Source organism: Talpa europaea, assembly GCF_964194135.1.
Source record: "Talpa europaea genome assembly, chromosome: X".
In the NCBI taxonomy this organism is placed as follows: Eukaryota; Metazoa; Chordata; class Mammalia; order Eulipotyphla; family Talpidae; genus Talpa; species Talpa europaea.
Window position 1 is genome coordinate 69,532,647 of NC_140081.1, and position 16,979 is coordinate 69,549,625.

At 41.9% G+C, this 16,979-nt stretch overlaps 1 protein-coding gene across 2 annotated transcripts in view; it reads right to left on the reverse strand.

The window, feature by feature from the left end:
• Window positions 1–16,979, reverse strand: part of DCX (doublecortin) — a gene marked incomplete at both ends in the record, with an annotated part of 110,817 nt that overhangs the window by 21,642 nt on the left and 72,196 nt on the right. The window contains 2 exons of one of the 2 annotated variants that reach the window (XM_084258782.1): window positions 9,331–9,453; window positions 11,845–11,947. In XM_084258782.1, coding sequence (XP_084114908.1) covers window positions 9,331–9,453; window positions 11,845–11,947 — 226 coding nt within the window. Of the gene's footprint in view, window positions 1–9,315; window positions 9,454–11,844; window positions 11,948–16,979 lie in introns of both variants that reach the window. The other variant, XM_084258781.1, reaches the window with a different exon arrangement.

Consider the following 16,979-nt stretch of genomic DNA (forward strand, 5'->3'; position numbering starts at 1 on the left):
AGACCCCTCCATTAGGGAAGCAAGAACTGAGAGTCCAGAAAGAGTTGTTCACTGATTTGATCATAGGGCTGGTTCTCAGCCCAAATTCAATCATAGGTTGCGAGACACTGTGGCTTCAGATGATGGAACTGGGATTTTAAATCTATTCCCTACAGAGCCTTGGACAGCCCGCTGTTGTAGATGCTTTAAATAAGAGGAATGAGAGTCTTTCTCTTCCTGTTGCAAAACAAATATGTATACCACATCCTGCAATAGCTACTCAGATCAGTTCCCCTCAAGAAGAGGACATCTGTAAGAGAACTGGTCAAAGTGCCGGGATTGTTTTCTAAAGCTTGATAATGCTGTCACCGTTCATTTTCTATCAAAAGTGGTTCTGCTGAGAACATATTTCTGGTTGACAATGCAGACAAGCCTGTTGTCAATGTTCACTACTGCTTTTATGATGCTGGAACTAAGTGCCTAATAAACTGTACTACTCTTAATTTGTGGAAAGGACACATACCATGGAACCAGTCAATGTTTTAAATCTTGGCTTAGCCATTTCCTAGATGTGTATCCTTGGACACAACCTAACCTCCGTGACTGTGAGTTTCTGTGAGTCTCAATATTCCCATATGCAACATTTGAATGAGATAATTCATATATCATTTGTTGTTCCTTTGAGGGTTACATGACAAACTATACAACGAATGCATAGCCAAGTTCCTAACACATAGAAAGGGCTGAATAAACGGCACCTTCTGTTGATGCTACTTCCGCTACTATTATAGAAATCAAAGGAATTGAGTAACATACAATATAGAGACACTGAGTTAGGACAGCCCCTCCACAATCAATCTACCCAGGCTGAGGACTAATTCTCTGACTGGTAGTTCAGGCAATAGAGGACTGAAATGTTCCTGAGTGAAGACCATCATTTTTGGGTTTTGCATTTGTTTTATTTTGCATATTTATTTGCTTCCCAAAATTACAGTCCTTAGACCTCTGTTCTTCTCCTTTTTTACCCCTCTGGGGTGTGGGGGGTTTCAGTGAACACATTGTGGGGCCATTGAAGGTTCAGGGGCAGGGAAGTAACACAACAGAAATGATGTTTTAGGACCATAAATGTGTTAGCATCATACCAGATGCATAAGGGGCAGAGATACGAAATGAAGCAGATACAACTAGAAGTCTGTGGAGTAATTTAGATATCAGACAATGTCGGAAAGGAAGGGGCTTCTGTGTGATAAAAGTGGAGGTGTTTTAAAGGCTCGACAAAAGCTATAGCAGCATATTGTGGACATGAGGAATTAAAGATCAGTAAGAATTAAAGAGCAGGATGAATTAAAACCAAGGTGTTGGACTTGGGGAAGAGAGTAGAGTAGCACAGCATAGCATAGAAGATTCTATCATCAAGGAATTGAAAGGAGAAAATGGTTTTTGATTTTCAGACACACCGTATGTGGCATATATAAGCAGGATTATAGGTAGGCATTCATGGATTTGACATTCAGAAGGAAAGTTGGGGCTGGACATGTAGATGTAACAGCTTCCTCCCTGTACCCTGATATGTCATATTCACCATGACCTCTGCTCCTTGTTCATGCTTCCCCCTCTGCCAGTAGTATCTATTTTCTTATTAATTGAACTATTATATTCCTTCAAGTCCAAGTTCTCCAGGAAGCCATTCCTTAGCACCCAAACCCCGATGAGCTCTTTTTCCTATGAACTGTAATACTTCCAATAGCACTTATGCTCTTAAGTGCTATTCATTTGGCATTTTAACAAACTATTACCATTAACTCCTATTTAGCCCCCACAGTGAAGTGGTTAAATTGTGGAATACAGAGCCAAATTGCCTGAATTAAATCCCAGCTCCACCACTTACTAGGTGTGTGATCTTGTGTAGGTCACTTAAATTTCATATGCCCTAATTTCTTTATCTATAAAATGGGAATAATAGTACCTACTTATAAGATTGTTGTAAAGTTTAAATGAATTAATAAATGTAAAATGATTAGAACCATTGCCTGGCATACAATGATAAATAAGTACTTATAAATAATTTTTGGGCTAAATTTATATATATAGTGATTACAAGTAAATCATAAACTTTTTAGGGACAGGTAATTTGTCTTATTCTTTTTTCTCATAGTGGCTAGCAATCCTAGGTTACTCCACACAAACTTTGGAGATTGGATTGTATTTAAAAACAAGTACTAGGCTGTGGTATGCTGCTAGGGCTCCTATTGCAGGAAAATGAGCCAACGCCACAATACCCCATGCCACGTGTGGTGCTCAGTGGCCACCATTATAATGTTTGGTCCAACTGTTTCCTAAGCAGCTCTCTAATGACAATGGAAAAGTTGCCTTAGACATAGGACAGTTCTACTTAGACATAAACTAGGGTTTTAGAAAGACTCAGAATAGGGAAGTGTCAAGGGAAGTTTTCCCTTTCCATAATGTTGCCAAGGGCACCACTTCCCCTGGGAATTACAGCAAGAGAGCTAATGGAATGTGTAGGATTGGTCAATGGAAGCAAAGGTGACTAATTACTCATGGTTGTGCTCTACGCAGCACCAAGAGAATGACACCTGTACCACCCCCCACCCTTGCCTCCTACATTGATGCCCAGAAAGGGGAAAGGCAGAAGGAAGCAGAGAAGCAGAGAGCGAGGCCTTTCTATTCACCATGTCTCAGGGACATGGAAAGGAATTCCTGTTTAGAAGTCAACAGAGGTGGGCCCTGGTTCTTGGGATTCAATAGTTGTGTGATATTGGGAAGATCATAAGACACTAAACCTCTATATCTTAACTCCCTAATCTGAAAAAAATACATTGGATTTACTTCACTTAGCATAATCCCTTTAAGGTGCAGCCTTGTTGTCACAAATGACAAGATTTCATCTTTTTAATAGCTGAAATAGTATTCGTGTGTGTGTGTGCATGCGTGTGTGTGTGTATACCACATCTTATATATCTATTTTCCAGTAGAGAGCAGACAGGGGAAGGGGTTTGGAGGTAGGTAAAATGGATTAAGGGGTCAATTCTATAGTGGTGGGTGGAAACTAAACTTCTAGTGACAATCATTACAAAATATATACAGTTGTTGAATAATAATGCTATACACCTGAAACTTACATATTACAATTCCATGTTACTTTAATAATTTTTAAAAACTGGATAATTATCCCGTTTTAACCTAAGTGATAATACTATTGATGAGCAACCAAAGTGCAAAGCATTTAATTCATGTAAAAAGATATGTTATCTTGAAACCTCTCTTAGATTGAGAAGCAAGGTATTGTGCTGTCTAACACGGTAGCCCCTAGTCACATGTGGCTATTGAGCATTTGAAGTGTTATTATTCAGAAATGAGATATGCTACTAAGTATAAAATACAATCCAGTTTCAAAGAATGTAAAAGATCTCAATAATTTCTCATATGATTATATGGTAAAATTATAATATTTATAATATTTTGGGTATACTGAGTAAAATAAAATATATTCTCAAAACGAATTTGACCTGTTTCTTTTAACTGTGGCTACCATAAAATTTAAAATTACATATAAATCTTGTATTTTTGTCTCACATTATATTTCTATTGGACAGAGCTGTTCTAGACAGGTACATTCAGGAAGGTCAGAATGGCCAGTTCCCTCCATCTTAGACAACCAAAGTGGCCCACTGCGTTCAGAACAGAAGGACTCTGGAGCTACCACACGACCTGGCAATTCCACTCCTAGGGATCTACCCAAAGGACACAAAAACATGGATTCAAAAGAACACCTGTACACCTATGTTTATTGCAGCACTATTTACAATAGGTAAAGCCTGGAAACAACTCAAATGCCCAAAAATAGATGACTGGATGAAGAAGATGTGGCATAATATACACAATGCAATATTATTCAGCAATCAAAAAAGATAAAATCATGCCATTCACAGCAATGTGGATGGAGCTAGAAGGAATTATGCTCAGTGAAATAAGTCAGAAGGAAAAAGAAAAATACCAGATGGTTTCACTTATAGCAGCAATATAGGGGAACCCAATAAGACATCAGTGTAAAAGAATAATAACAGTACAAAACACAACAAAGCAAAAATAGGCAATTATAAATCAGAGACATCCTGCAGGGGAGGAGGAGGAAGAGGGATCAGAGGGAGGGAGGGAGGAGCACAGGGGACTGAGGTGATGGTGCACGGGTGCATTGGTGAAGGAAACTCTATGGGGACTACACCTGAGGGGGTGGGGGGGAAGCAAATATTGTTCAAAAATGAACAATGATGTAAAAAAATAAAATAAAAAAGAAGGACTCTGGGATACAATTTTCACACACACACACACACGCACACACACACTGTTTTATGTCCCTTGACCTCCCCTTTCAAATCCATTTTGAAAAGGGGATTTCAAAATCCCCCTTTTGGGATTTTGGGAACAGGAAAGGTTTGACTTTTAGGAGTAGGCGCACATAGGTTAAGGGAAGGAGCTGGGGAACACTGTCTTGCAGCGACAATGATTTACTGCGGAGGAATAGCAAACTAATTGTCATATTACCACACTCTCAACCTTCCAGGGCTAGTAATTAGCTCTTTTGGAGGCTTCTTTTAAAAAATAAAGAAAACGAAAAGATTCCTTCCCAGCAACTAGCGACTTTGTCCTTTTAATTCAATTCAATTCCATTGAGGGTACTTAGATAAAGGGAAAATTTAACACATTAATGACTGTAAGGTTAACAAAGAGACACGCTAGAAATAACTACATTTAGTTCTAATTCCAGGCTTACCTTTGCCTATCAAGATGGCAAGTCCTGGGTTAATCAAAATGTGGCAGTGCATAAACTTTCTTCAAACATCCCATTGGAGCCTTCTGCGCTCAGATTTTATCTGCTTACCGCAGTCCCTGGACTGACTTTATTTTTTTATTTTTTATTTTTTTAAATAAATTTTATTTTTATATTCCCCATACAATTGCAACCCCCTTATTTTGACCCCAATCCCTCCCCTCCCCACCCCCCACCCCCCATAGAGTGTCTCTGGTTCATAGTTTTTTATTGATTTTGATTTTCACTTTCTTATAGTTATTCATTTTCCTGGTCCCTTATTTAAGTTTTCTAGATTCCTGCTATGAGTGAGACCATCCGGTATTTTTCTTTTTCTTTTGGCTTATTTCGCTGAGCATGATCCCTTCCAGCGCCATCCATGTTGCTGCAAATTGCATGTGTTTATCTTTTTTGAATGCTGAGTAATATTCCATGTTGTATATGTACCACATCTTCTTGATCCAGTCATCTATTTTTGGGCATTTGGGTTGTTTCCAAAGCTTAGCTATTGTAAACAGTGCTGCTATAAACATAGGGATGCAGGTGCTCTTTGGAATTGATGTTTCTGTGTCCTTTGGGTAAATACCTAGGAGTGGAATTGCTGGATCATATGGAAAAGAATGAAGCTTGACCACTACCTCACACCATATACAAAAATCAACTCAAAATGGATTAAAGAACTAGACATAAGACCTGAAACCATAAAATACATAGAAGGAAATATAGGCGAAACACTACGTGATATGCACATCAAAGACATCTTTACAGACACATCACCCAAAGCAGTGATAGTGAAGGCAAAGATAAACAGCTGGGACTACATCAAATTAAAGAGCTTCTGCACAGCAAAAGAGACAATAACAAAAACAAAGAGAAACCCCACTGCCTGGACTGACTTTAAAGACAGACATTGTTAACTGGGCTGGGATTCTAAGAGTCCATCAGTTCTGCCTAGTGAAAATGAGCTCCTTATAGCAATGTTATATGGACCACCAAATCCTTCCTTAACTTGAATTTGGGGCAGAAAGAGGAAAGGGACAAGTTATGAACTAAGGAATAGGAATGAAGTTATAACACAAATTTTAAACCAAATAGCATAAATTTACTAAGCCTCAAGTCAAACTGAACACAGAACTGAACCATGAATTGGATCATATGTACATATATAATACATATATATTTAATTTACCAACATTGTTTAAACCAGAATCAAACACATATTTTTAATGAACTAGAATATAAAAACATTCCTTTAATTGAACCTGAACTGAGCCAATACTTCATTTGGTTGAGTTCTTGCTAGAGAGGGTCATTTTGGACTTTCTTTTGTCTTCAAAAAAAGTAGTTAAAATTCGCTGGAAGTATCCTATCTTCCATAACCTTTAGTTATTCAGATTGAATGAAGGAATGTGAATCCATCCGCAAGTCCCAGACCCAAGACAGATTAACACAGAATGAAAACAGGGTGGTACTACCATCTCCTAAAAATAGAACAAAGAATTTCAGTCCCACCCAATGGCATTATTCTTTGATCAGATGTACATTAAACCTGCATAAGTCCCTTGCTAATAGCTCAGAAAAAGCTTGGCACTTTATGAAATAAGTCTTCTTAGTGTCTGTAAGGAGGAATTTATGCTAATGAAAAAATATGCATTATCTCTGTCACAAACTTCTGGTTACCTGACTCCCATTCTATGGAAGTTATTGCACAGTTCTGTAAATTAAAAATGACTGATAACAATGGAAAATTATTTTTGTCTATAGACATGCAAATTCTGTCTTATCCAAAATGAAATGAAGTCTTGGAGATGAAACTTAGTCCGAGTCACAAAACTGTGAAACTGGAAAGTGGTGTAGCTGGGCCTTCCAAGTTTAGGTGCAATTCAGGTGTGGCACTGCCATGCCCCCTCAAATTGGTTACTCTGTTTATCCTGTGTGTGTGCTACATCCTTACTGCTTCTCACTAGCAAGGGAAGTTTGAAGGAGCAAGAGCAGATCTTGCCTGCCTAAGCCTGGGTTGAATCTATTGTAACTCCTTTCAATTTGACACTCATTTGACAATTTGAATTGACAAATGCATTCCTAATGCATTCCTCCTATGTCTGTAATATCTTAGAAGAATCACAGAGGTTCATATTTTGTAGAAGTGAAATTCTGTAGATCAATGCTTTGGCATATGTTTAAACTGTGTTAAATTACTGGTGGGTAACCAAATTGGCTACAGTCTGCAAAGAGAATCTACTTCAAGCTGCTGCCACCACAGCATTTTTAACTAATGGGTTATGTGCTTGTGCTGTTTTAAAAATAGGTCCATAAATTCTTTGATACTCCACCCTTCAATATGTAGAGCCTGATTCCCCTCCTCTTGAATGTGGGCTGGACTGACTTAGTAACTGCTTCTAATGAATAGACTAAAATAGAAGTGACAGTGTGTGGCTTTGGAGAGTATATCATAAAAGGCACTGAATCTTCTTCCTTGTTCCCTCCCTGTTGGAAGGACAGTCCTCCCAAAAGCCATCTTGAAAATGGATCCCATAGTCCCAGTTGAGTCTTCAGATGCCTGCAGCCCCTACCAATACCTTGCCTGCAACTGAGCCTAAAAGAACCACACACCTTAGCTATTCCAGCATTCCTGGCCCATAGAAATTGCAAGATAATAAATTCTTTTTTTCAGCCATTAAAGTTTGGAGTAATTTTTTTCATAGCAAGATATAAGTAATACAGCTTAGAATCCCTGTAATACCCAGTGATATTTCTGAAAAAGATGTTTAGCTAAGCAATCATTGCCAGAATTTATGAATCCTGACCAGGTATTGCAAAGCCTATTGCTTTGCAAGGCCTTACTTAGAATCTGTGAACCTGTACTAACAATTTCATTTTCAATCCAAGGGCTAAAATCTCAGTCTTCAGAGTTTCAGCAATATGAGGTTGTTTAGATTCTTGTGCTGTTCTATATACTTAACCAAAATGTCACTGACCACAGACATTGTTATCCCTTTAACAATATGCTAAAAGCTTACTAAGCTTCTAGCACCATGCTGGGTAAAATAGGTACTCTTTTGTATCTATCTTGTCATTAACAAACAGTTATTTGAAAATCTTCTAGGACCCAGGATCTGTGTTTCGTACTGAGGATTCAAAAATGAACACAATACCTTGCCCTTGAGAGGCTCAGTACTTAAGGTAGTAGACAGGTGAAGACGTACTTTACAACACAGTGTGGTGAATATTATCCCAGAGATATGAGGACATGCTATGATATTATAGAGAATTAAATCATTGTTTCTATTTGTGCTCTTGAAGGATGAATAGGAGTTTTCAAGCAAAGAGTGGTGGGTTACATGGATGGCAATCCAGGTATAGGGAACAGGGTATGCAAGACATGGAGGTGTGAAAGCCCGATTTGCCTTTTCATCATTTAGTTTCTTCTGCCTAAAATTAAAGAGATGCTGTGATATGCACGTTGCTAGCAGTGTGATGCCAGCAGGACAGGCTGATTCCACTTGCCTTACTTTTTGTCCCCACAGGCATTTCAAAGCCAATTAAGTTGGTCAAGCTGCCGCAAACTGATGGAGACAGAAAATGCTTATGCTCTGTGCCCCCGGGTTCTCAAGCTAGAATTTTTCTGGTGAACATTGAGCTCCAGGGGGGGCAGACGTATAAGTCTTCCGGACCATATCATTTCCTGAACATGAGGAACTAAAATTGTCTGTGTATGAGTCAAATGAGCTTCTAAACTTGGACCTGCATGACCTCTTGCCTTTTAGAACAGTGTAACTCAAAGTGTGGCTCCTGAACCCTTGCACTGTAGCATAAACCAACACATTGCTGCCTTCATCTATAAAGCCATGCTGGAGGATGTGTTTGGCTTCATGCATAGTTGAATGACATTTTTCTTGCCACAGGCTGATTGTTCATGGGTTGGCAGTGATGCAAAGATCGTGTTTTATAGATTACTCACCATCCACTAAACAAAAACCCTGTATGGCAAATCTCTGTTTCCTCTAAGAGTCTGGCCTATCCTTTCTTCCCCATTATTAGAAAGATGCAATTCATCTTGCTTCCCTTTGGTTTTGACACGTAAGCTGTGCAAAGTCAAGTTGGAAGCTCAAGTGCATCAACTATGATGATACTTTAGGATGGCATGTTTTATTAAATCCTTGTTTCTGATTGTGATTTTCTATATCAAATTTATGTTTGACTTGATTACTTCCTTTATGCTTTTGCTGGATGATGCTGAATATAACGACCATGAAGACAACCATGACAATCAACACTACAGCAAGCATGGCAAAACAAGCCAGACTGATCTGCATCCACTTGAGTAGAATCAAGGTTGTGGCTATGTCTCCATGACGCCAAGCAAATTTGACTGTTTAATCTACGAATTGATAGACATGGGGTCATGGAGACACAATGATGTTCACGAGGAACTCATTCCTCTGCATGCAGAGCGATTGGCCTCCATAAATAAAGTCAGCGTGCACAGATAGGAGAAGAGCACTCACCGTCTTGGTCGTTACCTGAGTCAGCTGGAGACTTGCTCCGGCGCATGGGACCGGGGCTCTTAGCTGAACTCTTCTGAGGTGTTGGAGATGCCTTTGGGCCAGCGGTGGCTGATGGGTTTCCCTTCATGACTCGGCATTCTGGAAGCAAAGGACATAGATGATTTAGTAGAGTCAGAAGAGAAGGTTTAGATTGTTCCCAGCCCCTGGAAATGGGAATAACCACCACAGGCCGAAGGAACAGTGCAAAAGACAGCACAGTGTCCTCGTTGTTTGTAGGAATACTGGTTCTGGAGAGAGGCTTGGCAGAAATTGTCATAAATCACCTTGGCTAAAGGAGGTGCTTAAATCCCTGGATTATGGGCACAGGGAAAGGAATTGAAAAGCAGGTCGGGTAGGTAATTTAATAGTCAACTCAATCATTTGTGGACAACCCAGTCATGTCTCTGAATAACACCCATTGACATGATGTTTCATTAATTTCTTTAGAGAAGGGATTGACAGCCAAATAGATGAAGCCTCCATGAGGAATTTAAAGGGGGAGGGAGGGCCAGTGGAGCAGTGCGTTGAGCACAGTGCTGTGAAGCTGTCTGCAGCCTCTGCAGTGTGGGTTCGATTCTCAGGTGGCCAGGGAGCTACCCACATACCCACATGGTGCAGCAGACCTCTCCTGTCTCGCCCGCTGCTCCCCTCAGCAGTGCTTTTGGTCTGTCTGCCTGTTCTGCTCCCAGCTCTGTCTCTGGTGAATCTTCTTACCCTCCCAAGCCTCTGGCCTGTACCCCAGCTCTTGTATAAATAAATCTTTAAAAAAAAATAAAGGGGGGGGAGCTACCATTTATTGTTCATTATATGCCACATTGTAATAAGCATGTTAGGGACTTCATGTTCATTTTATCTGAATAAGCATTATCACCACGACTGCCATCTTGTATTCATAGAGTGCTTTCCGATTTTCAGTGCATGTTATCGTAATTCCATATGCCAATTTAATGACTAAATGGACCAGTAGTGACTGTCATTTGGAAATTATGAAGGCTCATGGTGGGTAGGACAGTCTGCCAAATGTCCCTGCTACTTACCCTCATCCCAGACTTGACACATTCAAAGCTCCATTCCTAGCAGGCCACTCAGTACCCCTACTCTGGTGTTTTTAGGCACTGAGGGTGCTAACTTCATTAGGAAGATCAACACACTCATTCTGCTGATGAGAATACAAAGATCTTAGCCTCTTGCTTAGGGACACAAAGGGAGAAAATAGCAGAACAAACACCAAGGTAAAGGCAGTCTTTGGACACCTCCGTGTTTCCTCCTACTTAAAGCTACATTGAAATATCAATTACCTAGAAAAGTTAGGAAATCTTTTCTGGCAAGTTGAGTTTTTCTTGTTCTGCTTGACAAATTCTGGTGATCACTGTGTACAGCTGGAGATGTAGAAAGTACAGGAAATTGGACATAGCCTAGGATTTGTTTGACTCTTATAGTCAATTGCCTCTTCCCAAAAGGACCACAGCAGAAAAGCCACCTCATTCAGAATCCTTGTCTCCGGAGTGTTTATAAGTCTATATTAGTACAACTCTGTATTTTTCCACTTTCCCTCCTCATAAGTGGGACATAAGTTTTGAATGTGTCTTTCCATTAGGATCATATCCTAACTGTGTTGCTGTGTGAGCTAATTCACAGTAGCTTATACCTGGAGCTTGGACTTTCCCAGAAGGAGATGGGTAGATGTTCACCTCCTTTCTGAGATTAACAACCTGCTGGAATCTTGAGTCACAAAACAGAGGAAGGGGCACCAAGCCAGGAGGTGGGGAAAGGGAAAAGAGTTGACACTAGGAATACAGTGGAAAATATTTCTAAAGTGGAACCACTGACGTGGAGGATGTTGACTAGAGAAAAATGCACACATGCAACATCCAAGTTCTGGTTCCAGATGTTCCTCCTTGTGGTGTGATTGTGTCACAACATGTGGCATAAGAAATATGGTCACTATTGGAGTCAATAATGAATTTTATTGAGTTTGGAGGCTGGGCATCTGGTACAACCAATCAACCTTTCACTTAGTGACTCATGTATACAAATATGCAGGAGAAAGACTAACAAACAAATGTTATTTGCCTTTGAGAGACCATGAATGAATGTTCTCTAGCCCATAGGAGCACCACTGGAAAAAGAGCTCGGTGTCTCAAATCCTAAGGAATAGAAGGGGGGAGGACAATGGATCAATAAAACCCAGTTACTGGGCCTCCCTGCTGGTGCAAGGGGTTAAGTCTAAGCACTAAGAAGCTCTCTGCAGCCACTGCAGCACGAGTTCGATCCCCGGCCAGGGAGATAACCTCATGGAACAGCAGACCTCTCCTGACTCACCCGCTGCTCCCCTCAGCAGTGTATTTCTGTCAATCTGCCTGTTCTGCTCCCCACTCTGTCTCTGGTGAATCCTCTCACCCCTGCACCTCTGGCCTACACCCCAGCTCTTGTATGCATAAATAAATGAATCTTTTTTTAAAAGTAAAATAAAACCCAGTTACTACTGACCGTTTTCATCCAGAGAGAAGTCATCCTGAGCATAACGAAATTTTTCAGGACCACAGGCAATAAACACATCATCATCGCCAAAGAAATCATGGAGGCAGGTTACCTATGGAGGAAGCAGAAACATTCAATGGCCTTGTGAGTATGAGCTTCATATCATGTTGGCGAGGGTATAAATCTTTACACCTGAGCCATCTCCTCTAGTCTGAGCATTCTCCTTTACTCAAAATACCTGAGTCAAGGTCTCTGCTGTGGGCACTAGCAGGAAAGGGATCCAGTGTCACAGTGTTCCATATCCCCTGTGTTGAGTCTTGATTCCACTGCATCAAGAGTAACTTCAAGATCATGTTAAAATGGAATGGCCCCCTCTGAATAAGAGTCAGTCAACAGATGATCCTACAAATGCCACCTTTTCTCAAGACAGCTTCAAAGACAGCGTGCTCTTAGCTCAGCTCTGGGCCAATGAGGCTAGCCCGAGGTAAAAGAGAAAGATCTGCCAGCCAAGGGTAGATAAACTCTGGTTGACTGAGGGGTGGAAGTTCCTTTCCTCATCTTCATGAGTTTTAAAAGAAGGACAGCAGTTCTTAATTGCTTTAGACCCACAGAAATTTCACTTCTGCTGAAAGTGGGCCAAGAGTCTGGAGTTTGCCCAGAATACAGTTCTTCCCTGAGGAATCAGGAGGGGGAAATAAACTGTCTTGATCACTGAAAACTTAATCAAGAACAATGGTTCCCCATAGGCTTGAGACTGTGCTAGTAAAGTCATGTTCCCAGGATCCTTTCTGCACTCCAGTGCCCTCTGCATTGCTGCTCCTCCACAATAGAGTCTCCCCAAACTTTTCTGCACTAGGAAATGAGGATCCCTGGGAAAGTATGCTGCTCCCTGCAGTCTCCCCACATCTCAGTTTTCCTAATTATATCTGATAATTAGTCCAGCACATCAGGGAAACCCCAGGAGAAATTATAGAGTCAAAACATTTTTATCCCAATCCTTAGCTTGAAAGTATTCAAAGCTTCTAATTGTTCTAAGCTAGCTATTCAAACTGCCAGAAACGACTTTTGAAAAAGACAGTACTCACAAGCCAACAACAGCTTGCTGGGCACGGAGAGTAATGTGTTACGTTTGAGACATGTTTATATGAATAGTATCATCCCCCACCCAGGGTCTATTCAATCTCTGTTCCCCCGGTCAAGATGATTGCACGTTTTAAAGAAAGCAAGAGCTGCTTAAAGATTATCCTATTGTCTCAGTCCCCCAATCATCCAAGAGCTACCCAGAGACTTGGAAGACTGCCAGAGTAGCTCCTATGAAGCCTCTTCTTAGCCTTGGGTCCTGATCTCATCAAATGGCCGACATCCTTCTCCAGTCCACTTGTCCCTCACCCGTTCATTCCACAACCATATAATGACAGTCAGAGCTACTGAAACTGGATCCCCATGGCACAAGCAGCAGGGCATGACCAGCTTTGTTGGCACCACCTGCCTCAGTGTGTATGGTCTAAAGGCCAGCCAGTGTGGCTGCTCTAAAAACTGCCCACCACTCTCAGCGTAAGAGGCCCATGGAGTGCCAGGACATCAGGTGGGCTCCCAGCAGACTCACCCTGCAGCAGCTGGGACCTGCATCCCAACGTTGCTGCAGGCCCTCCTCTCCTTTGCATTGTTACACCCAGCCCCAGTGAAGGGCCACCAGGTGCCGTGTGCCTCCAGCCCCACTGAGGCCAGCTCTGACCATGGCTCCTCAGAGCCCACCTGCCCATGAATCTGCCTGGCCTCAGGGGAGGTCTAGTCTGTGCAGGTGCCAGGCTTTTCCCTTTTGCATTTGGTGCCTGGATTGTAAACAGACCAACAAGGTCTGAGCTCAACAGACCAATCAGGTGTGAGTTGAGTTTGTGAGTTAATTATTCAGATTGAAAAATGTTTAAAGGAGGAATGTAGAGGATCCAAATAAGGGATCAGGGTAAAAAAGTAATTATAATAAAGTGAAAATCAAAATCAACAAGCAACTATAAACCAGAGACATTCCGCAGGGGCAGGGGAGAAGGGAGTAGGATCAAAACAGGAGTAGGAAGAGCACAAGGGACTACCGTGATGGTTCACAGGTGAACTGGTGGTGGGAATTTCACAGGGCCTATAAGCAAGAAGAGAAAACATACATTGTACAAAAATGAAGAACGATGTAAAAATATATATAAAATAAAAGATATAATTAAAAAAGAAAGAAAAATGGGCTGGTGTGGGATAGCTGGTGATGCTTAGAACTAAAAATGGTCAAATCAGGTTTGTAGGTTGGGGGATCCTGAAAGAGGATATAAGGCATTCTGCTCCTGGCCTCTGAAGAAAGTGTTCAGTAGCCAGCCTCTGAAGAAGAGAAGCATGGAGCACAGACTTCTGAAGGATTCACCAGAACTTCATAGACCTGCAAATGTCCATAGTCCTTTGCAGAGACCTGGCTGCTGCACCTGCCTTTGGACCTGCCTCTGACATTGCCTACAAGGAGCACCACTGGACTAAAGCCTGGAGTCTCAAAGAGTTGTTAATTATTATATCCATACCAATAGCTCATAACGTACCATTAACACTGGTGTGCCTGAAACCACCTCCTGGTGATTGGTGGTGAATGGCACTACTGGCCAGTGTTGTCCAGCACCACTGACAGTGCCATCTACTGTTTTTGATTGTGTCATTCAACACCACCTCTCAGAGCTGTTGCCTCCATTGCTGTCTAGTTCACCATCCAGTGCTGTCCAGCCCAGCCTTCAGACTGTTGCTATGGGTTGCTGTGGTATCACCTCAGCAACCCCACCTGTGAGCACCTCCCTCCAGTTGCTACTGTGAGTTGGATCCTGGCCCACCGCTTGCCAGTGTGCCACCAGCTCCTGACCATTGTCAACTGGATAGCACAACCTTGAATGAGCAGACTTTGTTTAGGACAAGTGAGCACTGTGGACATTGTCTGGGGTGACACAGCCAGCCACCTGTGGCCTTAGAAACTCTTACCCTTTCTCCAAACTCCTGTTTGTTAAAGTAAACCCCATTGTTGTTGGACCCTGAGCTGAGGGGTCTCGCAACTGAGTGCACGGGTGAAAACCCACATTGACCTGTCCCCGACCTTGGCAGTGTTCCTCGGTATTGTTTTAGTACCTCTTTTAGTACTCTTGTACTCCCAGTGACTGAATGCTTACTCTGTGACTCTTAGCACTTTGATAAGTACTTCCAAGTCTCTCATCTCATTTTATTTTGTTCTCCCACAAATCCTAGAAGTCAGTATTATTTCCAACACTATTTTATAGATGAGAAAATTGAGACCAGAGGCCATTAGTAAATTACTCAGGTGGAAAGCGATGAAGCCAAACAGATACAAATCTATCCGAGTCCCTGCCTGTGCTTTTGACTCCTCAGTAATATAAAGTGGTTTTGTATTCTTCTGGCACCAGGGAGGCAAAGACGAACAAGACTCAGGAAATGACTTCATCGAGTTCAAGATTGGAAGGACTGAGCTACACTGAAAATGAGCACTTCAATTTTGAGTCTAGCACTAGGATGGAGAATCTGCAGGTGCCCTGGGAGTTACTGAGTACCACAGCCAAGTGACCCAGTCACTGCCTGGCACTATTAATTCAATAAGCATCCTGTGTATCGTCTAAGTATCAGGTTCAATTGTAGTAACAGGGTGGTCCCCAGGGAAAAGGGAGGATCCAGGTTCCCTGCCCCACCCAAGGAAGGGTGGAGCTGAGCAGGGAGGAGATGCTGGAGAGAAGACTGGGTGAAGGAAGGAGAGCAAGAAGGAGACCTGGAGGAGGCACATGGAGCAGAGAGACGTGTGAAGAAGCTGCACTTGTGTTTTGGCCTTGAACTGTACCAGGGACTTGGTAGACATGGAAGGAGACATTTGAAACAGATGTGGGTGAGAGACCCATAGGGAAGTTGACCATGGCAGCCTTTATCTTGATTTTGATAATTTTGCCCCTTTAGTCCCAGCCTCACCTGACCCTCCTAACCCTTTTTCTATGGGTCCCCATCAGAAGGTGCCTTAGACTTGTGGCGAGATTTTGGGCCTTCGTGGTCCTCCTTTGTGCCAACACTGTTTGGGCATTTAGCCATGAGGGGATGGGTGACTGTGGGTGCTTGATTTGGAAACTATACTCTTTCTTTTTCTCTTCTCTGTATCACACACTAATTGTATTAAAGCTCCTTTCCACGAAAGGTTTTACACACTAGAGTATGTTTTATCTTCACGTGGCAGACAGCAGAACCGATTTAGAGCAGACAGGTTTGGGTGTCCTGGGGTGCCCCTCTCTCTGCCCAGTTACACAATGACAGAGGCCACATGACTTTGAACCCTGCTGCTGTAGACTCCCCCTGACATCATGGACCTTAACTCAATAAAACCTAGAGCCCCTATCTTTGATACATTATGTGTCTCTGAATTGTTTATCCCCTGCCACCTCCTTGACCCAGAAGGCCTCGGCCCTGCCCTAGTGCTTGAGGCTGCCCCTGCCCCTGATTGGCGCCATCAGTTTTAGTCATGGGTGAGGGAAGCCTTGCCCTCTGGCATCCCTCCACCTTATTCTTTACGATTTTGTGCTTTGTTTCAAGATCTGCCTGTATTTTCATGAGCACTCACCCAGGCCTTCTATTAGATCACAGGTTTCCTTTGTATCTTTCCATGTTTCCCCATATGCTGTTTCTCACACAGTGAGAATTTAGCCAGGGCTATTTTCTGCCTCAACTGAAGGTAAAGAAATTAAAAAGGAGGCTTTGTAAGGCTATACAAAGGCAGAAAAGTGGGAACAAGAAAGTAGATGTGGCAGACAGCAGAAACTAGCTTTCAAAGGTTTTGAAAGGTGACACAAATACAGAAATTTAGGAGCAAGAAAGAAGCAATGACTACAAGCTCAGAAGTTTATTCTTTGCATAACTTCACTAATTCACTTGAAAACGTAGATGGAATGGTGCTTTTTTAAAAAAGGAAATCCTAAATAATCAAATTAGTTCAACAAGAAATGGAAAGTCTCAATCAACTATTAACCATAAAAAGAGTTTAGTCAATACTTCAAACAGCAGCAGAGCATTCATTTTGGAGGTATTTGTGGAAAATGCTTCCCAAGAAGAAAAACCAAAAGCTCGAAAGCAGTGAC